Source organism: Sorex fumeus, unplaced genomic scaffold (assembly GCF_029834395.1).
Source record: "Sorex fumeus unplaced genomic scaffold, SorFum_2.1 ptg000047l, whole genome shotgun sequence".
NCBI classification, from domain to species: domain Eukaryota; kingdom Metazoa; phylum Chordata; class Mammalia; order Eulipotyphla; family Soricidae; genus Sorex; species Sorex fumeus.
The window spans coordinates 7,086,546-7,111,402 of NW_026606104.1; the positions used below are offsets into that span (position 1 = coordinate 7,086,546).

Below are 24,857 nucleotides of genomic sequence, written 5' to 3' on the forward strand. Positions count from 1 at the left end.
AGGTGGTTTAAATGGGAAAAATGAATAGCTTTTCTTGTGACTTAAAAACATTCTCAAGCTAGAGAGAGACTACGGCAGATTATACAGCTTACCTTGCACAATGCTGACCTGGACTTGATCCTTGGTACCCCAGGTGTACCCCTGCAACTACCGCCAGGAGTGAACCTTGGCCACAGGGCCAGGAGTAAGCCCTGGGTGTGCCCCCCCCACACACACACAAAACTTTTTAAAATAAGGAAATAAAAAGTACTTAGTAACAAGATTCATTTTTAAATAGATTGTTTATAAGTACCATTTAATTTAACTTAGGGAAATTTGTGTCTATAGATAGTAAAATTTCCATGCTTGGAAATCACGACCACAGCTCATTCAGTTGTTGTCAGTAGCTATTGTGTGCAGGATGTCCTGGGGAAGGAGTGAGCCTCTGGGTCATTGGTATTCACATTCCAGAAGCAAACTTGAAATAAGTAGCCTTTCAGCTCCCTTGAAGATCTCTTTTCTTTGAGATAAAGCAGTTTTTTGGATATTATTTCCTAACTATGACTGTCTTTGCCCTTGGGATTATTGTTATGATTTTGCGTTTGTTTTGGTGAAAATTAAAAGATTACTTTGTTGTTGGTTGACTGTTTCAGTAAGACTCCATGAGACTACAAGACTTTAAAGATTTTGTTTTCCTTAGTGTAAGTTTGTTTTTAAATTAAGACCTTTCCCCCTACTCTTATTGTTGAAGTGACCTAAAAATACCTTTGATACCCCAGTGCAAAATATGCAGCTGACTGACCTGAAAAATTAAGGTCAGATCAGAGGTTATTTAATTCTTCTATTTTAGTAATATAAAACTCTGGAAAACTAATGGGGAGGTAAGTAGGAGCAGTTTAAAAGTATTCATTTGGTGCAGTCTAAGTGTTTTGTGCATAATGTTTTAATGGGTTTTTTTTGTTTGTTTGTTTTTTGCTTTTTGGGTCACACCCAGAGATGCACAGAGGTTACTCCTGGCTCTGCACTCAGGAATCCCCACTGGCAGGGCTCAGGGGACCCGATGGGATGCTGGGAATTGAACCCGGGGGTTGGCCGCGTGCAAGGTGAACGCCCCACCCGCTGTGCTATTGCTCCAGCCCCTGTTTAATGTTTTTAAAAGACTTACAAAGACACATTTTTTGAATTTCTTTAAAGATGAAAATATAAAAAATAATAGGATCAGGAGAACTCTCAGGAATATGGAGATTATTTTGTCTCAATCCTTTGGGTGTAGATACAAAACAGTGGTGAACTTGCTTTTGGAGGTCTGTTTACAAGTATACCAAGCTTGAGAAAAAAGTAACTTTAGAATCCAAGTAACCTTTAGAAAAGCTCCGAGGTGCAAATTGTGTTGTGTTGCAGCTGGTCTGAATGCATGAAATCTTATTCATCTCCTGTACACTAAAGTGAAATTATTATAGTTGACTCTTCTTAAGTGTGGAATTTACCTTTCCGTATCTTTAAAAGAAAAATTTTTAGCTTTCCTCCACTCATTCTAATTTTGATTTGTATTTCCTGTGTCTCTTCTTGTTTCCAAGCAGGAAGTTCAATCTGACAAAATATTTGCAATATGGTCAGGGAGATACAGCCTATTTTTGAAAGAGATAAAGGCATCTTTAGCTTTCATAATTTGTTGTATATTTAGTTATATATATTTCCCTTATTAATGTGTATTTTGGGCAGTCATTATAATATCTATTAAAAGAGCCCTTGTGTAGATTTTTTATCATGGTATTTAGCCCAGTAATTAACATTTGGCAAGTTAAAAACAATTTAATTATGCGTCCCAAACTGTTGAGGTCTTGTTTGTTCTTTGTGTTTTGAAATAGCTTTTCAATAGTCGGTGCATTACTATGATTCATAATCAGATGGCACAAGAGTTCACTGGTGAAAGGCCTTTCTTACTTCAGGTTCTTTGCTGTTATTCTTTTCCCTAGATAAGCAAAAGCTCTTATTGTTGTACTTTCCAGCGCTATATCAAGTACTATACACAAGTACTGTACACAAGTACTATACACAAGTACTATAATGTGATCTCTTTTACACCTTCTTCTACAAAAGCTAGTACTTTCCCTGCATACTGAGTTATTGGCATGGTGTTTTCTGATTCTTTTATTAGGTTTTTCAAAGGTACATAAATATCCATTATATTGATAATCCAGTAATTTCTTTAACCAGTTCACTACTAATAGATCCTTAGATTGATGCTTTTATTTTACTTTCAGTTTTTTTCTGGAAGCTGCACAGGAATATCTGATGAATTGTTTTCTCTTTCTTTTTGGTTGAAGGTCCCAGCCCACGAAGCTCCAGGGTCACTCCTGGCAGTGTTCAGGGAACCGTTTGTGACTCCTGCATACAAAGCTTGTACTCTTACCTCTTGAGCTCTCTTTGGCCCAAGTTGGCTTTTCTAGATTTTAAAGGCTGTCTATACGTCTTGCCTCAGGGCTCTGTCATACATTTTTTTTTCCTCTCTTTTATCCATTGTCTTTTGAATGAGGGTCCCTGTTAAGTTAACTCAGTTAGCTCAGGATATCATTAATGTAATCACCTCTGAGAAGTCACATTCACAAGTTTCAAGGGATAAAGATAAGGACTTCCCGAAGAGGCCCTTTTAAGTTTACCATATCTTAGTGTGATTCTGTGGTCTCTGGATCCAGAAAGCTTCAGTTCAAATCTTGGTTTTAGCTTAATACCAGGTGACTTAAGAACTCATCTTTGCTGCAGTTTTTTTATTTGTATGATAGAGAAATCTCTGTTCACCTTATTTGTTTCAGTATCATCTACTGTTTTAATATAACTCCAGATTTTTTTTTTTCAAAAACAGCAGTGATTTGAAAATTTTTTTCTCAGAGTGGGCAGTTATTCTATCCTTCACGACACTAACTTTTGTTTACTAGTCTGCAGCTACGTTCATCTGAAAACTCAGCTGGGATGAGAAAATGTGCAAGCTGGTCTCGCTGAATGTGCAAGCTGGTCTCGCTGATACTCCCGGTCTTGTTCATAGCAGAAGTTCACAAATACTTCTAAAATTAGTTACAACTGTTGTTGTTTGTATCAGGAACATTTAAGGGATCTGATAAAAGGCATAGACTTGTTTCTATGCAGCCTCAATACTATAAAACTAGGGTTTCATACTTAATTAATCTCTGCATTAGGAATCCGTGTTTCTCATCCATCATTTTCCACCTTAGTTGCTCTTTGGAATCACCTGGCTTTTTTTTTAAGCTATTTTAATTTACTAGAGTGTCTCAAAGAATAGCAAAATTACATACAGCAAATATAGCATTGTGAATAGTAAAAGCTGTTGGCATGGTTTTTGTAACAAATATCTGTGGTTCACGCGATCAGTGAAATCTGAATTTTTGGTGGTGGGACTCATGCTTTGTTTTTAAAACTCCCTAGGTTAGTTCTGGTATGTAGTCAAACTTAAAAGCAGCTCTGTTTTAAGTAAAGGATGGCTTTCTCTCCTTTTGGTTTTTCTATCTTCCCTTTCTTGGTAAGGACCCTTGCACGGAGGTTAGGATGTAAGGAATTAGTTGTTCTAAAACTCAAACTAAATGGAATGGGTAACTTAAAGTGTCAATCAAATTCATATTTTACTTAATAAAATGTAACTGAGCTCTTAACAAATATACATATAGAACAGTTAAATATTTTTCACTTACGTTGCACAGTTAGCTTTAACCAAGTGTAAAATGTTAAAATACTTGTATGGTAAATAAAAGGTAGTTATGTATCAATTATCTCAGAACTCAAGATCCAATAAAGAATAAAACTACAATAATGGAAGTTTAAATTTTCTAAATGATTAGATTTTTCTGTATATATGCATTGTACAAGGTTTTATGTTATGTCAAATGAATATGATTTCAGTTCTTGATAATTCCTGTGAAAATTTTACTCCGTGTTGACTTTCATGAGCCATATTGTGTTTGCTGGTTTTTCTAATGCCATCAACTACTAATAAGAGAAAAAAGTAGAGTGCTCTTAATGAGAAAGGTCTGGTATAACATGGACTCTGTGAGTCTGAGATGATTGATTCACACTGAGTCATGTTTTAGATGTGTCAGATTTATAATGCATGGAGTAGTCAGTTTGGAATGCCCACTACTTTAGTGAATACTTTTTTGTTTTTTCTTTTGTTTTGGTTTTGGGGCCGTACCCAGCTGTGCTTAGGGCTTACTCCTGGCTCTGTTCAGGAATCATCCCCTTCAGTCTTGGGGAACCATATGGAATGTCAGGGACTATACCTGGGCCGCCACATACAAGACAAGCACCCTACTGTCACTGTTCTATTGCTCCAGCCCTAGTGCTTTGCTTTCTTTAAAAATAGAAAAAAATGAACATCTTAATACATTTTTTCATATTACTTTTCAGTTTCTGAATCTTCTGCTTCTAAAAGCAGTTGTGAATCTTTTAGAGGAATAAATGATTATTTAAAAATAGTTTATTTTCCCTCTCAATGGAGCGATAGCACAGCGGTAGGGCGTTTGCCTTGCACGCAGCCAACATGGCTGACCCGAGTTCGATTCCTCCGCCCCTCTCGGAGAGCCCCGCAAGCTACCGAGAGTATCTCGCCCGCACGGCAGAGCCTGGCAAGCTCCCCGTGACGTATTCGATATGCCAGACACAGTAACAACAAAGTCTCCAATGGAGACGTTACTGGGCCCTCTCGAGCAAATCGATGAACAACGGGAGGGCCTTTACTTTTACTTTTACCCTCTCATTTATTATCACTAATATTTTATTTTAGCTGTGAACTTCACTGAAGTTAATGAAGAAAACAAAAATGATCTCTTCAGAGAAGTGTTCTCTTCCATAGAAACCTTGGCTTTTACCTTTGGGAATATGTAAGTAGAGGAACTGTCATAAAGTAGTATAGGCTTAGATGTTTTAGTTGAGAGTATATCAATCACATAATCCAGTAGATATATAAAAATAAAATATTAACTATTACAAAAAAAACCCTCTGGAAAAGCTGCATTCTGTTAATCTAATGCTATGTTTGATGGTGGCTTTATAGCGTTTTAGAAGCAACATTTGCAAGTACTGTGTTTGTAGTTTTATGACTGTATAAGCTAGGAGTTTATTTCTTAAGTTCTTTTGTTTGTTTGGGGGCCACACCTGACACTGCTCAGGGCTTCCTCCTGGCTCTGCACTTGGGGAGCACTCCTGGCCCGCACATGATGCTGGGTGGGCTGCGTGCAAGGCAAACTTTCTATCTACTGTACTCTCTCTCCATCCCCTCTCAGGTTCTTAATTTATTTTAATTTCTAAATGATAACATTGACTGTAAAGCCTGTAACAGCAATATAATGACACATTTTTATTTCTATTCTTTTTTTTTTTTTTAATTCTGGATAGTCTTACAAACTTCCTCATGGGAGATGTAGGCAATGACTCATTACTGCGACTGCCCGTTTCCCGAGAAAATAAGGTAAGCCAAGTTTGGGTGAAACCACATACTTAAATATTTTTAATCTAATATTTCAGGGATTTTTTTTTCCCTACCAGGGATTGATAGCTTTTGAGTTTGTGATAAAACTGTAGTTTATATACTTTATTAAATATGTAGCATATATTCATTTATAAGATTAACTGATAATATAACATGGTCAATTTCTGCGACAAAAAAATATATTAAAGTGCAACTGTCATTTTATTGATTTAAGTTTTTCTTCCTAGTTGTGCACTTGAAGACTGGTGGAAACTTAGAAAAGTAGTGTGGTAGTCTTTTAGCATATCCTACAGTTTGTTACTACTTACAAACAAGACTGTAGTTCTTAATTCTCCGGAAGTGCATTCTTATAAGATTATCAGAGAATTGGGATTTTGATTCTGAGTTGGAAGATAAATGCTATGAAATAATAGGACATCAAGAGTGCATAAAGAATCTTAGTAGGCGCTGGAGCAGTAGTACAGCAGGTAGGGTACTTTCCTTGCATGTAGTCTACGTGTGTTCAATCCCTGGCATCCCATATGATCTCCTGGGCACCACCAGGAGTGATTCTTGAGTACAGAGCCAGGAATGAGCCCTGATCATTGCCAGGTATGGCCCAAAAGCCAAAAAAGTGTAATAATATTTATATTTGATTAAAAAATTTCACCAAATGCTAGATATTTAAACAGCTGCACTAGAGAAGTTCATAGCTCAGTTGCTGCTTTATTGGAAAGTGCAGATACAGAACATTTCCATCATAAATTCACTGAACATTTTAGTAGACTTTTCAGAAACATGCTTGTTATATAATAAAATGGTAAAATATGTTTGGAAGAAAAATAAGTACTTTTATTGCTTCTATAATTTCTTGACTATTTTTGAGGTGTGCCAAATTTAAGTTTTGGGTGGACTCACTGGTGTTAGCTAATGATGTTAGTAAACAATGAGGTTATTCATTCTTGTGCTTTGAGAACTCCTGTTGTAAAAAGCTATATAATTCTTATAAAATGTTCTGGCATTTAAACAGACTTTTCTGGTCCTTTGAATTCTAAATACTTGGAATTCTTTAGCCAGAATTATGTCAGAGTAACAAATTAAGAGTGAAGAATTTCTAGTGAAACAGATTGGTTATCTGCTCTAATCTTAACTTTGTTTTCTTCCATTTTTAAGTCTTTTGAAAATGTTTCTGTGGAATCAGTCGACTCATCCAATGAAAAAGGTAATGCTTTGAGGTCTTTAAAATTTTGGAGAAGCTTTTTGCTTCTTTTTTTTTTTCTTCTTTCAGTTACTATTGGTTTATTTAATCTCTTCTGCTTAGTGACCTAATGTATTGATTTTCAACATAAAATTACATATAAAATTTTAGTTGTAAAACTTGAAGAAAATTCTGTCAGAGTAGATATAATGAGACTGAGCAAGAATTATATAGGACTTTATAATTTGATGAATAGTAAAATACTAGATTTGAAAAAACATTAGAATTTGAAACCATTTTTGACTGTAATTTTAGATGTTATTTGTATTTTTTTAACCAGTTTTTAAACAAAGAATACCTTAGGGTTTGAATGCTTCTTTGTTTAATTATAGGAACTAATTAAATAATTATTTTGTGGTGCCAAGGATTAAACCTTATTTAATAATATGCCTGCCTTTATATTTTGTTTGCAGGAAATTTTTCTCCTATAGAACTAGACAGTGTGCTGTTAAAGAACACTGACTCTATAGAGTTGGCTTTGTCATATGCTAAAACCTGGTCAAAGTATACGAAGAACATAGTCTCGTGGGTTGAAAAAAAGCTTAACTTGGGTGAGTGGTTCCTTTGGTCATTTAATTAAATTTGGAATATAAAGAACTAAATTAGTTGTATTTAATTTTCTATGTACTATAAAAATATGAATCCAAGTAAATAGCTATTTCACTGTAGTGAATAACATTAACTTTTCTTCTTGAAATAGGATGACTTTTAAATGTACTTACTGAACGATACTGTGGTGTAACTACTGAATTTGTGCGTGTGTGTGTGTGTGTGTGTGTGTGTGTGTGTGTGTGTGTGTGTGTGTTTTGTCTTAAGACAAAATTATTTAACCACTAAGGAAAATCATAGGGCTGGAGCGATAGCACAGCGTTAGGGTGTTTGCCTTGCACGACCGGCTGACTGACCGGCTGACTAACCCTGGTTCAATTCCTCCACCCCTCTTGGAGAGCCCGGCAAGCTACTGAGAGTATCTCGCCCCCATGGCAAAGCCTGGCAAACTACCCGTGATGTATTCGATATGCCAAACACAGTAACAACAAGTCTCACAATGGAGACGTTACTGGGCCCGCTCGAGCAAATCGATGAACAACGAGAGGATAGTGACAGTGACAGTGAAGGAAAATCATACTCTACTGTATAAAAAAGTACAATCCTATGTAAACTGATATAAAGCCACTATAGTTATAGGACAGAACACAGTAGAAACATAGAGAACATCTTAGTAGCTTCATTCTTCCCAGTGTTTTACAGCTGACAAAATGCTTTCACATTTATTATCTCATTTATTCTTTACCCAAACCCAGCAAGGTGAGTAGGATGAGTCATTTCCCAACTTCTTAAAGTTGAAGCAAACAAAACAAGTAATTGGTCTAAGGTCAGAGAACAGATTTGCCTAGGATCACATTATAGGAGCTAGAAAAGTATAGAATTTACCCAAAGCCTTTGATTTTTTTTTTCAAACCTCTAATTTTTCTACCACATTATTTGCATTTAACCGTGCCCATTCGAATGATCTGGATTGTTTGATGATAGGACAATACACATGTCCAGGTCTCAAACTCTAGAGAGGTGAGGTCTTGACGAGTGTATTTTGAAAGTTTAATTGGAATTAATCCCTGATTAAGAATTACAAAGATTTCTACCATGCTTCAGACTGATTTTTGCAATTATTTAATTTTTTTCTGTAGTGTTCAGGATTGAGTCTAAGATCTCACACATGTTGCCAGACTCTGACACTGAGCTGATTCTGATGTTTGTGATCACTTTTGGGGACGAAAGTTAATTTTACCTTCTGATACCTTTTTTGACTTTCTCAGAGTTTGAGTCCACTAGAAATATCGTCAAGTTGGCAGAGGCAACTAGGACTAACATTGGGCTACAGGTAAGTGTTTAGTGAACTCTTCGAGTTCTACCAAAATTATGCAGAACAGCTCTGGGTAATATCTTGGTGAAATTGAAAAAAATGCAGCACTGGAAGGAGATCAATGCTAATATTTTATTGCAAATTAAGATTCTTTTAATTTTACAAAAAAAGCCACCCCCCAAACAGTAAACTTGCCTATTTAATTTAGTGTTGTTTTCTTAACTGCTAGTTTTGCTACATAATTCTGTAGTTCATTGTAATTTTGTTTTCATTTTCTCATAGTTATATTTGTGATTAGTCTTTTATTGGGGGGGAGTTTAAACTTAGAATTTCTCTTTTAAAGAAATTAGGTGGGAATCTAGTACTATTTCTATTGACATTTTCTATTTTAAATTTTAGGAGTTTATGCCACTGCAGTCTCTATTTACCAATGCTCTTTTGAATGATATAGAAAGTAGTCAGCAGTTACAGCAAACAATTTCAGCTCTCCAAGCCAACAAATTTGTGCAGGTGAAAAATTAATACATGCAATATACACTTTTTGAAATAACAGCTTGCCATTAGAAAGCAACCTTTATTTTTTTCTTTCTACCCTTGGCAGCCTCTACTTGGGAGGAAAAATGAAATGGAGAAACAAAGGAAAGAATTAAAAGAACTTTGGAAACAGGAACAGAATAAAATGGTTTGTATTATAATGGAGTTTCATTTACTTGTTTGTGAACACCTAAAGTCATCTGCAGTATAGAAGCATCTCCCCCCCCCCCCCCCCCCCCCGGAAGATGGCATTCCTTACTCTGTGATAGTCTTTCTAAATTGTTCTTAACTTCTTGCTGAATATTTTAGAGAGATTTACATATACAAAACTTACACATTTATTGTTCTCTATTTAATCCTCTTTGTGTGTAGCTGGAAACGGAGACAGCTCTTAAGAAGGCAAAATTGTTATGCATGCAACGACAGGATGAGTATGAAAAAGCAAAATCGTCCATGTTTCGTGCAGAAGAGGATCTTTGTTCAAATAGTGGTGGAATAGTGAAAAATCTCAACAAGCAGTTAGAGAAAAAGCGAAGGCTGGAAGAAGAGGCTCTTCAGAAAGTAATGATCTTTTCTTTGCAAGTCGAATTAGCTATGATCTGCCAGAGCGTTAGTTCTAAGACTTCAGTACTGGAATCTCTCAAAAGATTGTAGGACCAGCCTGCTGGACTCCAACCTTAGAGTTAGTATATCTAGGATAGGGCCCAGCCAGCTTGTGTTTTAAACAGGTTCCTAGGTGGTGCTGCTCCTGCTGACCCAATTTTGAGACTCCCCCATGCTAAGAAACTTTTTCTTTGGTTTATTTATGAAAGAAGTATCTTAGAGAAGGCAGTCTAATATTTTAAACTTGCTTGTTAAAAAAGTTCACCATGTAGATACCACATTTTGTGCATTAATTCTAGTACCTAAGTTAAAGCTTCGGTTAATTATCAGGACAACACCTGGCTGTGCTCAAGGAACCCACAGGGTTGTTCCCAGCCTTTGGGTGTGTGAAGACCTATGCCAGGGCTCAAACTCGGGCCTCACACATGCGCTAATGCTAAATGTTAATGCTAATGCAAGGCTAATGCCTTACCACTTGAGAACTTTTCCAGGCCCGAAGCTTTTTGTGTTTCATTAAATAAGATTTGGTTTTAGACATGTAAACTAGGCTTGAGAGATGGTATGGGGTTAAAGTTCTTGCCTTGACACTGATTGATTCCTGTGGCATGGATGGTTCCAGAAAATCAAAGCCCTGAGCAAAGCTGAGTGTGACCCCAGAAGAAACCCCCCCCCAAAAATGGTGTACAATTAGAAAATGATAAATACAAATAGGAACAAAGATTTTATAGTAGATAATATACTAAATGTAAGTCATAATATGGATACCCTTGAATTGCTGACCAAGGCAATTGTGTATAGAAATACTTAAAACAGAGTATTTGGCATTTTCATGCATAAAGATTTTCAGTTATTTCAACTGAGTTTTTCAACAATTATTATTATTTGTTGTTGTTGCTGTTTGTATGTATTTTTTTTGTTTTGGTGCTCCACCCAGCAGAGCTCAGGGGTTATTTCCGCCTCTGTGCTCTTGTATGATTCCTGGCAATGCCCCAGGGACCATATGGGATGCTGGAGATCAGCCCGGGTTGGCCACATGCGAGACAAACACCCTACCTGCTGTACTATCGCTCTAGCCCAGAGTATTTGTTACCTGCTGTACTATCGCTCTAGCCCAGAGTATTTGTTTTAAAATAAAGTTAGTGTTTTTTTTTTCTTTTGTCCTGAAGGTGGAAGAAGCAAATGAATTATACAAAGTTTGTGTGACTAATGTTGAAGAAAGACGAAATGATCTGGAAAATACCAAAAGAGAAATTTTAGCACAACTTCGGAAACTTGTTTTCCAGTGTGATCTTACCCTTAAAGCTGTAAGTCATTTCTTCAGTTTTTGAAGGCAAGAAGCTAAAAAAGAGTGTGTATTTACAGGAGAGAGACACCTGATAAGTGATTCTCTGTGATTTAGTTTCAACAATTGAACATTTGCACTGCTTTTGCTTTAGGGCAGAGCTGCTATGAGTATTCATTTATGGTTTTATGTAAATTTGGGGACTGGTGAGAGAGTACAGTGGGGAGGGTGTGTGCCTTGCACATAGCTCACCCAAGTTTAATCCACCAGCATCCCATACTGTCCCTTATATACCACCAGGAGTGAGCACTGCTGGGTGTGACCCCAAAATAAACAAAAACCAGTATTGGTCGGGGTTTATTTCTTGCATGTGGATGTTGTATTAAAATTAAAGCCATGGAATTTCAGTTTGTGATGGTGACTGAATGCATGACAACTAAAAGGTCAGTCTTAATTGAAAGATAAATTGTTGACCTTGCCAGAGACCAGGGAACATGGTATGCCATCCAAGGCCAGGTGACAGAACAGGTTTGGTCAGCAGAAGCAGGATTGAGGGGAAAGCCGAATACAATGCCTTTATTAGGACTCAGGAGGAAAGCAAGTTAGGGGAGGATGAGTAGTTTAGGATTGACAGGTTTGAATTGTTCCATTTAACTTTGGAGTAAAATGATGATCTGTAGTTCCAGCCCTGGAAATAGTAGAGGGCAGAGGAAATACTAGTTTATTGTGTGTGAGATAGAGATAATGAGAGTTGAAGTTAATATGAAAGTTGTTCTCCCTAAGTTGGAACATTGAAGGCCCAAAACATTTACTAAAAGCTTTGTAAATCATGGTACTTACATTTTCAAAAAAGTGAGTTTGTAAAAGAAGCAGGATGGGGAGGGTGGGTGTTAAGGGTACCTTGACAGTGGTGGAGGGACACTGATGCCTAAAACTAGCATTAACAATGTTATAAATAACTGTTCCTAAAGATTAGAAAGAGGGAAAAAAAAAGATGTGCTTCCTAAGAATTGCCCAGCCTTGGGAAGAGAATCACTCTCTGACCTAGAGAACCTTCTAAAGGTGTTCAAATGTAAAACATACAAAATAAAAAATGTGATTTATAAACATTTTTTATACATTTTTATATATTGTCTTCATTTGCTAGGGTGCTTGCCTTGCATGAGGCCAACTCATATTCAATCCCCAGCACCTTTATTGTCCACTGAGCACTGGCAATAGTGATCTCTGAGCAGAACCAGGAGTAAACCTTGAGCATTGCTGTATGTGGCCCAAAACCAAAATTTTTAGTTGGGATTGTGTTAAATCCTAGATCAGAATGGGAGAACTGGACTATATACCTGCTATATGGTGGCAGGAATAATTTGTATGTGAGGATCTCAGACTGAGCTACCAGGATCAATCACTTTGTTTGCACGCGAGTAGCATTGGGGGTTACACTCAAAGTTGCACAGGGCAGGCACTTCAGCCACTGAAGACCACATGTGGGTCCAAGTAGGTAGCAAATTGAATAGCTATAGAATACAGATTGGGTTTTTTTTTTTCTAAGTGAGAGCCATGTTCGCTTAAATTCATTTTCTCTGATTTTCTTTCTGTTCTTCTGACTGAAGCAGAATAGGATTTTTGGTGACTTAATTTTGAATACCTGATCTCCTGGTCCTGAAAAAAGCAGTGGGGGGTTATTTATTTATTTATTTATTTATTTATTTATTTTTGCTTTTTTGGTCACACCCTGCTATGCACAGGGGTTTCTCCTGGCTCTGCACTCAGGAATTACCCCTGGCGGTGCTCAGGGGACCATATGGGATGCTGGGAATCGAACCCGGGTCAGTCGTGTGCAAGGCATACACCCTACCCGCTGTGAGATTGCTCCTGCCCTATTCAGAATTGACTTGGAACTTGAAGTATTGAAATGTTTATTTGTAATCATAGTTATCTGACTAAGTGGGAGGAAGGAGAAACAGCAGGAGGCAGGCCAGCCATACCTCCCAAACCAGTGACCTTCAAAGGAAGGGAGAAGCTAGATAGAACAGGAGTTTCGTTTTAAAGAGCATTGAAACAGCATCTATGTTTTAAGAAAGTGGATGGAAAACTCATATTGGACAAAAACTAAAATTTTAGATGAATGCCTGTTTATATGGGAGCAGCTTTTCCTCATTCACTTGTTAATCATGGAAAATTCTATACCAAAACCCCAAGGGATATTTGCAGTAATCCACACAACTGTGGAGTAATAAAATTGGATTTAGATAATGAAAAGTTGTGTCCTAGTCGTTGAATAGAAAATACCAGAGAATGTGCAGAATTGTAGGATGGATTTGACTAATGACACTTTCTAATTAATATTAATTTGTTTTTTTCCCCTTTATGAAGCATTGCTATAGATGGGGACCTAGAAGAAAAAAAACTTAAGTCTCTGGACAGAGAGATAGGAGACATGATACCTTTTTTTTTTTCCTTTTCTCTTTTTGGGTCACACCCATCGATGTTCAGGGATCACTCCTGGCTATGCGCTCAGGAATTACTTCTGGTGGTGCTCGGGGAATCATGGGATGCAAGGGATTGAGTCCCGGTTGGTCACATGCAAAGCAAACACCCTACCCTGTGTTCTATTGCTCCAGTCCACATGATGTTTTTTTGAGGTACAGGAGTACCATCCTACGTAAGATGTCCAACAAATCTTATAGGAGCTCCCCAGAGGCAGCTCACTCTATATTTAAGATAGAGAAAAGTGGGTGACTTAGGATGAAGAGATAAAAAAAATCTGGATTATCAGTATTTATTAGTGCTTAAGTCTTAATTATTAATAAATTCTTAGACATTCAGCATATCAAAGAGTTGTCCTAATATACTCAGTCTACCTTCAGTTATTAGTGTTTAACTAGGTTCATTAAGTTTTAAATATTAAAATATTCAGTTACTTTTAGGATTGTGAGAATAAATTTATTTTACCATTAACTGGAGAATTTTCTGATTGTAACTGGTTGATGAATTTAAACTTTACCATACACAGTTTGAATTTCTTTTAGTTTTGGAAGCTAAGATAAAAATAAGCTATTCAGTTATGTGTACTTTTCAAGTATTATTTATTCTGAATCTTAGTTATCTTTGGAAAATGCCTGTCTGCCTCTATCCCAGTGTTCAACATATACCATCCAGTATATCAAGGGAGATAAAAAGGAAACATAAGCAAGCAATCTTTGAAATAACACTGGTACCATTAATCAAGTTGAAATTTGACATTTATTCATAGCCCTTCCCTTAAATACATTCCCTACGCAGGAGCCTGAGTGGCACTTTAAAAAAATAAATAAAAAATAAATACATCAGACTCTGGTTTCACTATAGCTCTCCTTTTAAAAACTCTTTGTGCTTATTGACTGGAGCAGTAGTACAGAAGGTAGGATGCTTGCACATGCTGACCCAGATTTGATCTCCGGCATCCCATATGATCAGTTATCACCCAGGCACTGCCAGGAGTAATCCCTGAGCATCACTGGGTGTGGCCCCAAAGCCAAAACAAACCATCAAACAAACTCAGGGTGGTGGGTGGGGGAAAGATACTTGATACTCTGTGCCTAAATCCAAATTGCTACTGTGGTTTAGACTCGGACTTCTTCAACTTTTTTTTTTTTTGACTCAGTTACCCCTAGAAAATGCAACATGGTAAGCTCTGCCAGAAATCCGAAATAATCCCTGTGATTCATTATGTGGTTGATTTTTGGTTTTGGGGTTTTTTTCTTTTGGCTTTTTGGGTCATACCCGGCGATGTGTAGGGGCTACTCCCAGCTCTGCACTCAGGAATTACTCCTGGCGGGGCTTGGGGAACCATATGGGATGCCAGGGATCGAATCCAAGTCTTTGTGCAAGGCAAATGTCCTACCCACTGTACTATCATTCCAGCCCATGTAGTTGATTTTTTTTTTCTTTTTGGGTCACACCCTGTGATGCACAGGGGTTACTCCTGGCTCTGCACTCAGGAATTACTCCTGGCGGTGCTCGGGGGACCATATGGGATGCTGGGAATCGAACCCGGATCACCTGTGTGCAAAGCAAATGCCCTACCAGCTGTGGTATCTCCCCAGCCACCTAGGTGGTTGATTTTGAATTAATTTTTGATCATGTGATTCAAAAACTTTTTCCTATTACCAAATTTTTCATATTCCCACATTTAGTTATGTGACTAGATTACTGCTTCCCTTTCATGATTTTATCTTAAATCAAAGTTCCATTTTGGGCCTTCAAAGAAGTACACGGGAGCTGCTTCTGGTGGTGCTGGGGTAGGGTAGTGGAGAGGATCAAACTTAGGATCTGACACTCTTCAGTAATACATCCCTTTGAGCTATCTTCCTAGCCCTCATTTGTTCTTGATTGACAAGTTCTTTCTCACTCACTTTAAGTGGGATCTTTGCCCTGCCTCTTCCCTTTTGCCTGGACTGATCTCCTGGAAGCCTCTCCTTTGGGTTTTTCATGAAGTCTCAGTTTCAGTATTACTTCCTTGAAGATGCGTTCACTAACGCACCATGTCAAAATAGTTCCATAAACGCATGCCTAGTCACAATCCAACATTTTTGTTTTGTTTTGGAGCTCTGTTGTTTAGGGCTTACTACTGGCTCTGCACTCAGATTAATTCATAATCAGTCACATAAAGGATCATAGGGATATTTCTGATTTCTGATCGTGGTGGGCTTGAAGGAACCATATGGGGTACCAGGGATTGAACCTGGGTTGACCACATGCAAGACAAATGCCCTACACTCCAGCCCCTCCCATCACTTTTGATACTGTCTAAAAAACTTAGGACCGTTTCTAGTTGCGTGAGGACTATATAGTGCCAGGGATTGAACCTGGGCCTGCCATACGCAAGGCTTGCTTCCCACTCCTGAGCCCCTTCCCTGAACCACAGTACTACAGTACTCAAATTACTTTTGAGGGGGCTAGGGAGAGAGTATAGCTGGTAAGCACTTGCCTTGGACATGGTTGACATGGTTTCAGTCTTCAGCACCATTATGGTTCTCCCAAGCCCTCTAGGAGTGATCCCGGAGTGCAGAGCCAGGAGTTAGCTCTGGGAGCCACCAGGTGTGTCCCCTCAAAAAGTAACTTACTACTTTCGGAAGATAGTTCAGAGAGCTGAAGCCCATGCCTGCTGGAGTCCCGTGGTTCCCAAGCACCAATGGTATGGTCCCCCCCTCCCCTTGCTCTTAACCTCATTTTGTATTTTATTTGCTCTTTTTGTTTGGGAGCCACACCCAGCAGTGCCCAGGGCTTATTCTTTGTTCTGCATTCAGGAATCCCTCCTGGAGTGCTTGGGGGAACCATATACAGTGCTAGGGATTGAACTCGGATCAGCCACATGCAAGAAGTTGCCTTACCCTGTGTACTATGGCTGCAGCCGTGACCTTGTGTTGATTAGGCCACAGAATATGTTCCTAATATTTGTTGTCTGCCTCACTTTGCAGTCTTTTTCTCAGTGCTGTCACTGAAATGTATATATTTTCTGGCGGGGGCAGGGGTTGTCACACCCAGCAATACTTAGCGGTTACACTCCTGGGTCTGCACTCAGGAATTACTCCTGGTGGTTCCCCTGGGAGTCATACGAGATGCCAGGGATAGAACCCGAGTCGACCACATGCAAGGCAAACCCCTCCCCGCTGTGCTATTGCTCCGGCCCCAGTGAATGTATACTTAGAATTCCGTGCCTCACTGGTTGCTCTGCCTCTTGTCCCTATGCTCGTAGGTGACAGTGAACCTGTTCCAGATGCAGCAGCAGCAGGTCTCCTCCCTCGCAGGCAGGTTGCAGACTCTGTGTGACAGTGCCAAACTCTATGATCCAGGCCAGGAGTACAGTGAGTTTGTGAAGGCCACAAGTTCAACTGAAGAAGAGAAAGTTGATGGGTAAGAATTAATTTATAGGTATAACTCTTTCAAGAGAAAATAAATATTTATTGCTAAGTTTCTATCTGGTATAAAGTATCTTTCCTAACATTTTTAGAATTGACTGTAAAATTGTCTGGATTTTTTTTTTCAATATTATGTAGGTTTAATTCACTTAAGAGTAGAGTGTTGTCATTTTTACAGATTTTGAGTTCTTTTTAAGAAAGGCTGGAGAAGGGCTGAAGAAATAGCACAGCGGGTAGGGCGTTTGCCTTGCATGCGGCCGACCCAGGTTCAATTCCCAGCACCCCATGTGGTCCCCTGAGCACCGCCAAGAGTAACTCCTGAGTGCAGAGCCAGGAGTAACCCCTGTGCATCGCCAGGTATGACCCAAAAAGCAAAAAAAAAAAAAGGAAAGAAAGGCTGAAGAAAAAGTGTAGGAGGTAAGGCACTTGTACTGGATGTGGCAGCCGTGACTGGTTTTAATACCCATCACATATGAGCCCTTGAGCACTGCCAGGTTGGCCCCCAAAACTCCCCACCTGCCAGAAAGGCAAATCATGGTCTGTTTTGTGTGTATATAAATTTAAATTACGTGTTGTTAAACTAGAAAGATGTTTTGGGGAGGGAGATTGGAGCAATAGTAGTACAGCTGTAGGATACTTACCTTTCATATGGCAGACCCAGGTTTGACCCTTGGCATCCCAGATGGTCCCCTGAACGTAGCCAGTAGTGATTAGTGATTTTTGAGTACAGAGCTGGAAGTAAACCCTGAGCACCACCATGTATGGCCCAAAAAGAAAGGTGTTTTTTTGCGAGAATGTTAAAGGTTTTGGGGTACGGGGAGTAAGGTTTGTTTGTTGCAAGACAGTTGCCCTACCCACTGTACTATCTCTCCAGCCCCTTGTACTAGAAATTTAGGCAGGAAATTAACTAATTTTGTATTTTTTAATTTTGTATTCTTTTCTCTGTTAAGTACATATAGTGAATAGGCTTTTCAAAAAGTGGTTGTAGCAGATAATTCAGCATTTAATTTATATTTGCTACTTTTGATGAAAATAGAATAATAGATTATTATTCTTCTTAGTGATGAGTTTCTTTGGGTTTTTCTTAGGCATGTAAATAAGCAGTCAACAGGTAGCCCCCAAACCTCTGGGTATGGACCATCTGACTCGTTAGAGGACGTTGTTCGCCTTCCTGACAGTTCTAGTAAGATGGAAGAAGACAGATGTTCTAACAGTGTGGACATGACAGGTAGTTTTTCATGTTAAATAAAGTTTTTCATGTTAAATTTGTGTGAGGTATCATTTAAATACAATTCTACATGAATTGCAGTTGTGGAATTAAAAATCAAACTTGAAGTATCTTTTTTTTTTTAGCTCTTATTCATAGTTGCAAATGCTGTGCCTGTCTTAAAGTTGATTGTTCATTTCAAAGAAAATTGATGTATGCTAGAGAAATAGTATTCGGGGTAGGCATTGGCCTTGCATGTAGCCAATTCTGGTTCAGTCCCTAGCATCACCAGGTAGTGACCTGTGAATGTCACAGGCTTTGGCCCAAAAGCAAACAAAAAAGCTGTATCAATGACTTGAATAGAATTTATTTGTCTCATTTTATATAATGCCAGTATTTTGCTTTGCAGCAATTCGTTTAAGTTTGACTTTTTATTTTTTTAAAGGTCCTTCTTTCACAAGGTCGTGGACATTTGGGATGTTCAGTGACTCTGAGAGCACGGGGGGAAGCAGTGAATCTCGATCTCTGGATTCAGAATCTATAAGTCCAGGTACCTTAGTATTTTAGTTTAGCAGTGAAAAATATAAAGTATTCTTTGGGGGGCTTTTTCACTATCTGATATTTATAATAAACTGTTTCCTAAATTAGAGAGTACATACATAGATAATTTAAAGAAAAAATATTTACTCATAGATATTTTACTATTTATATTTTATTACTCGAACTCGGGTCGGCCATGTTGGCTGCGTGCAAGACAAACGCCCTGCTGGAGCGATAGCACAGCGGTAGGGCGTTTGCCTTGCACGCAGCCAACATGGCCGACCCGAGTTCGATTCCTCCACCCCTCTCGGAGAGCCTAGCAAGCTACCGAGAGTATCTCGCCCACATGGCAGAGCCTGGCAAGCTACCTGTGATGTATTTCGATATGCCAAACATAGTAACAACGAAGTCTCCAATGGAGACGTTACTGGACCCGCTCGAGCAAATCGATGAACAACGGGAGGGCCTTTACTTTACATTACATTTTATTACTCATCTGAAAAATAGTCTGTTGGGGGCTGGAGTAATCGCACAGTGAGTAGGGCATTTGCCTTGCATGTGGCTGACCTGGGTTCGATTCCCAGCATCCCATATGATTCCCTGAGCACCACCAGGGGTAATTCCTGAGTGCAGAGCCAGGCCCTGTGCATTGCTGGTGTGACCCCAAAAAAAGCAAAAAAAAAAAATTGGTAGTGCAGATAACCTTGATACTTCCCCAGAATAAGTTATTGTCTTGTTTTATGTAAAATTTCTTAGTTACTACCTGTATCTAGTTGAACTTGTGTAGTTGAACTTGTCTAGTTTTCTTCTTCTGAATGTTGTACAAAAGGAATCCTACTACTTTTTGTGACTTTTGTGGAATTAAAAAATCCATATTAATATAAGCAGCCATCTCTACTGTAATAATATATTTCATATTATAATACATGTATTATAATAATACATCTCCTGTGTAATAATATATTTGTAAACATGACTATCTTCCTTTGGCTTGTTTTAAGTTAATTACTATAAAAATAGTATAGTATATATCAGTTCTTACACTTATGATTACTTAACCTTATTAAGTTTTTTGCAAATGTACTTTAAGGTGCTTTGAAATAGTCTTCTTAGGCAGAGTTGATATTTCAAACTCTCCCATAACAGTAGATAGTACAGCAAGTCAAGCACTTACCTTGCATGTTTCCAAACTGGGTTCAGTCCTCGGCACCACATATGGTCCTCCAAGCCCTTCCAGGAGTGACCCCCAAACACAGCTGAATGTGGCCCCAGAACAAAACAAAGAAGATAACTTGCCTCCATAGATTATACCATATAGGAGAAGTAAGTAGCACTCTATATTCTTTTATTAGGCATTCTTTCTTCTCTACTCTTCCACCAAAGAATCTTCTGGTCCTTTACTTCCTATGTTTCTCGTCTTCTCCTAGGTTCTTGATGCAATGGGGGATACTTAGAGGAATTAATCTACCTCCAGGGCATTTATTTTAGTATTCCATATAATACAGAAAATGTATTAATTTGAACAATTCCCTTGATTTAAAACTAGAACAGCTACCCTGCAGCTCTGGGGTTTGTAGTCTTACTTTGTGTTCTCTCCATCCAAATTTAAGAACAGAAACAGATTTCTACATGATAGCTAATAGGATGACTAGTAAAAGGTAAAGGTAAAGGCCCTCCCGTTGATCGTCGATTTGCTCGAGTGGGCCCAGTAACGTCTACATTGGAGACTTTGTTGTTACTGTGTCTGGCATATCAAATACTCTCGGTAGCTTGCCAGGCTCTCCGAGAGGGGCGGAAGAATCGAACTCGGGTTGGCCATGTTGGCCGCTTGTAAGGCGAACGCCCTACCTGCTGTGCTATCGCTCCAGCCTGACTAGTATTACTCAAAATATGTGATTATGTATTTCTGAATTTCCACAGTGAACATGTAATTAATTATATTCACAATTTTCTTTTAGGAGACTTTCATCGGAAACTTCCACGAACTCCATCCAGTGGTACCATGTCTTCTGCAGATGATTTAGATGAAAGAGAACCTCCTTCCCCTTCAGAAGCTGGTATTTCACTCACCTTAATCAAATGCCCAATAAACCCATATATAAGTAGAACTGCTTTATACTAGGGGAAAAATGTACAGCAGTGGTTTTCAGCCTTTTACACTTGAAGACAGTATGCTTCTTGAGGACAAGGAAAATTGTAGATGTTGGAGGATTTAAAGAAGGCCATTAATTTAAAGTTTTAAAATAGATTGATATAAATTAGTTTTGTTTATTTGAGATTGCCAGATAACTACTTTGCATATCATTTCCTAAAATAATACGGAGTATTTGGCCTGGTAGAGTATAATTTTATAATGAATAACCTTATTATTCAGATAGTACCAACAACTAGCTCATACAGGTAATTTTCTTTGACACTTTTTAAGGGACATTTTCTAGGAATGTAATGCCACTTTTGTACACCCTCCCAGCTCTGTAAAGAGCATATTAATAGCAACATAAACTTGCCAATTCTGAATACATTATACCTTGGCTATTTTAGAAATGTCCTCTTGGTTTAGTGGTGACTTTATTAGTAAAAAGTAACTAAAATATTTGATGAATGTGCTTTATAAGAAATCTAAAAATAGATGGTTATTTTGATGTTGAGACTCAGTATATATTTTTTTATATATGTGTGTGTGTGTGAATGATTGCAGTGTTTGTATGTAAAATTTTCTATTAGTTCATACTTCTTATGTATTATTTCACTTCTGTTTTAAGGACCTAATTCCCTTGGAGCATTTAAGAAAACATTGATGTCAAAGGCAGCTCTAACTCACAAATTTCGCAAATTGAGATCCCCCACGAAATGTAGAGATTGTGAAGGCATTGTGGTATTTCAGGGTGTTGAATGTGAAGAGGTAAGATCTCCCTGGAATTTACCTTTTCATGGTTTTTTGATTTGTACTTTTGCAAATGTGTTTTTAGAAATAGAACCGCAGTATCCCTTCTATTTTGTATTTTATTTAGCTCTTAAATACATTTCAAGCACCAGAAAAAAAATCTTTTTCAAGTAAATTCTCATTTTCTTGTAGTGTCTCCTTGTTTGTCACCGAAAGTGTTTGGAGAATTTAGTCATCATTTGTGGCCATCAGAAACTTCTGGGGAAAACACACTTATTTGGAGCAGAATTCACCCAAATTGCCAAAAAGGAACCAGATGGCATTCCATTTATACTCAAAATGTGTGCCTCAGAGATAGAAAGTCGAGCATTGTGTCTGCAGGTACATTGGGACTCTTAAGAAAATTAAATTAACTTGTATCTTGTTTAAGAAGTGAAGGAAAACAGTGCTCTCATATGGAACTGAAGTTATTCAGACTTACTTGGAAAATATTGCCTCGCTTGGCCCTAATTTTTTCCTTATATACTAATGAAATTTGATGTAGACATATCAAATATATTTAGATGTCTGCCTTTAACTGAACATTTGTATTCATGCAAAATTTTCCTCCTTTCTTTTCAAGGGAATTTATCGTGTATGTGGAAACAAAATAAAAACTGATAAACTGTGCCAAGCTTTGGAAAGTGGTATGCATTTGGTAGACATTTCAGAATTCAGTTCTCATGACATCTGTGACGTCTTGAAATTGTATCTCCGACAGGTAAAGTTTTTACCTTGTTAACCTACAATTAAGTAGAAAATGAGAAGAACATTGGGGTTTTGCTGATAACACAATGTACAATATCACAGTGTTGCTGATACCTGTACATATATATGTACAGTAAAAGTATTAGAATATACTCATTTCTCATTACCTAGGTTAAGGAAATAGACCATTACTGTACCAAATAGAAAGCCTTATTTTGTGTGCTGGATAATATTTTGTATGCCCCTCATTACCTGTGATCTTTCCTTATCAGTGTTCTTAGCTCCTTCTCTTTCCTTAATAGTTTGAATACATGTATGTTTATTAATGATGATGTATCATTAAGTTTCAGAAAATTGTGGAAAACATGAACTTAGCCACGTAGGGACAGACGATTCATACTGATAGATGAAGGATTAATTAAGTAGAATGGTGTCTGAGTTATAGCCAGGCTTTACCTTCATTGAGATCTTTAAATGGCTTGTGTGACTGTTCAGCAGGCAGGGTCATAAACGAACCCTGGGAATTCATCTTCGAGGCATTATGTTGCCCCATCAGTGGAGCGCTAGAGGAGCAGAAGGGAGTGGCTTTTCCATAGTTTTTTTTCTTCCTGTGCTCCCTGCAGTTTTACAGGAGTAAGTCCACAGAAAGCACTTTTAGGTGGGTGTGAAGTAAGTGGCTCTTGTGGCTTTAGGGCACAGCTCTTGTGGGTGATGCAGGAACAATGAGTGTGCTGTCTTGGTGAACCACAAACAAAAAATACCTCAGGCAAAACCCAGCTGCTTTCTGTTGTGAGGTGAGACTGAAGAGCCGGTTTTGAAGGGCCTCCTGACAGGGAACCTCAACAGAATCCTTCGGGAGTTCTGTTGCTCCGCTTGGGTCCTTTTTGTTAGAGTGAATAGTTATTAACCCAGGACCCCTCTTCATCACCTCTTTCACTTTTGTGTGAGAACACCTGTCTTCTGTACCAGATCCTCCTGGTTTTGATATATTCTCCTGTTTTCATCGTGTTCATTCCTGGACTGTTTGTGGAATAAAAGTAAATAAATTTGAGAAGCCACATTGCTGACTCAGAAGGCTAGAGGCATGCTTCGCCTCTGGGAGCCCCGGGTCAATCGCTGCTACTGCTTGATACCATTTGTGCCACCAGACATACCCCAGGCAACACTGTGACCCAAAAACGGAGGAAAAAAATAACAGTGAATATTTGAAGACTTTCCTGTAAATATTTTCTAAGTTTTTGAATGGGAATGGAAGAATGTGGATGGTTTGGAAGGTTATAAAATAGTCTATTGTATAAATGATTTCTATTTGAAATTTTAAAGGTAGTTTTTTTGTTCTCTGAAGTCTGATATCCTTAATGTGTGAATGTCTGTGGTCTGTTACTTTCTCTCTGAAAGCTCATAGAATCTTTCACCTACTTCAGAGTTTCACAGTGATTTCCTTGAGTGGGATTATTTTTATCTGCTGTTTGGGGGCATTCTATAGGCGCTCTCAGTTGAGTTATTTGTCCTTTAGTTCTTGGAACTATTGTTTTATTAATCATTTATTCCTCAATTTTCTTCTGGGAATTTATTATTTAGATGATTGATAACTTACTCTGATTATCCTTTTGAGTTCCTTTTTAAATTTTTGTTTCAACATTTTCCAAGTACTTTTTTTAGTTTTATCTTCCACTTCTGCTTTGTTTCATTTTGATTTTGGGCCATATCCAGTGGTGCCCACGGCTCCAGGCTCTGCATTCAGAGGTCACTCCTGGCAGGCTCTGGGAACCATATGGGGTGCCAGATATTGAACTGAGTCAGCCCCATGCAAGTCAAGAGCCCTACCCCTGTACTATGTCTCCAGCCCTCTATGGACCGTTTGATTTTAGAGAAAATGTTTGCATTTATAAGAACTCCTTTTCATTTTTGCTTTTGGGTCACACCCAGTAGTGTTCAGGACTTTGTTCTGGCTCTTGCACTTGGGGATCATCCCTGGTGGGGCTGGAGGGGACCATGTGCAATGCTGAGATTGAACTAGAGTCGGCTACATGCAAGGCAAGTGTCCCACCCGCTGTACTATCTCTCTGGCCTCTTTCTGTTCCTTTTATGGAATTTTTTTTTCTTCCCTGAATGCAGTGTTTTATCTGGAGGATATTGATAACTTTTGTTTTCTAAAGAAAACTTCCCTTTCTCTCTTAAAAAAATAAAAAAAGGTTTTTTTCCTAAATTATCCTCTAGCTTTGGCAGTGGAAATATGAGCTTCATGTATAAATACTGAATTTTCTAGTAACCACTGAAGAAACAAGTAAAGTTAATATTTAACACACTGAGGGGGGGGGGCTGGAGAGAGAGCACAGCGGATAGGGCGTTGGCCTTGCACGCAGCTGACCCGGGTTTGATTCCCAGCATCCTATATGGTCCCCTGAGCACGGCCAGGAGTAACTCTTGAGAGCAGAGCCAGGAGTAACCCCTGTGCATCGCCAGGTGTGACCCAAAAAGCAAAAAAAAAAAAAAAAAATTTAACACACCGAACATATATAAATATCTATAGTTAATATTTTTAAATTATTAGTGATTGTTTTTCCTTGTATTTGGCCCCTA

General features: G+C 38.3%; 1 protein-coding gene across 1 annotated transcript in view; it reads left to right on the plus strand.

Annotated features, from left to right (window-relative positions):
- Window positions 1-24,857, plus strand: part of ARHGAP29 (Rho GTPase activating protein 29) — a 55,914-nt gene that overhangs the window by 16,342 nt on the left and 14,715 nt on the right. The window contains exons 4-19 of the mRNA XM_056123106.1: window positions 4,772-4,868; window positions 5,383-5,455; window positions 6,629-6,677; window positions 7,127-7,264; window positions 8,531-8,595; window positions 8,977-9,087; window positions 9,179-9,259; window positions 9,484-9,672; window positions 10,881-11,018; window positions 16,734-16,891; window positions 17,985-18,124; window positions 18,549-18,653; window positions 20,602-20,700; window positions 21,406-21,545; window positions 21,720-21,908; window positions 22,150-22,287. Of these exons, the coding sequence (XP_055979081.1) occupies window positions 4,772-4,868; window positions 5,383-5,455; window positions 6,629-6,677; window positions 7,127-7,264; window positions 8,531-8,595; window positions 8,977-9,087; window positions 9,179-9,259; window positions 9,484-9,672; window positions 10,881-11,018; window positions 16,734-16,891; window positions 17,985-18,124; window positions 18,549-18,653; window positions 20,602-20,700; window positions 21,406-21,545; window positions 21,720-21,908; window positions 22,150-22,287 (1,910 nt within the window). The remainder of the gene's footprint in view (window positions 1-4,771; window positions 4,869-5,382; window positions 5,456-6,628; window positions 6,678-7,126; window positions 7,265-8,530; window positions 8,596-8,976; window positions 9,088-9,178; window positions 9,260-9,483; window positions 9,673-10,880; window positions 11,019-16,733; window positions 16,892-17,984; window positions 18,125-18,548; window positions 18,654-20,601; window positions 20,701-21,405; window positions 21,546-21,719; window positions 21,909-22,149; window positions 22,288-24,857) is intronic.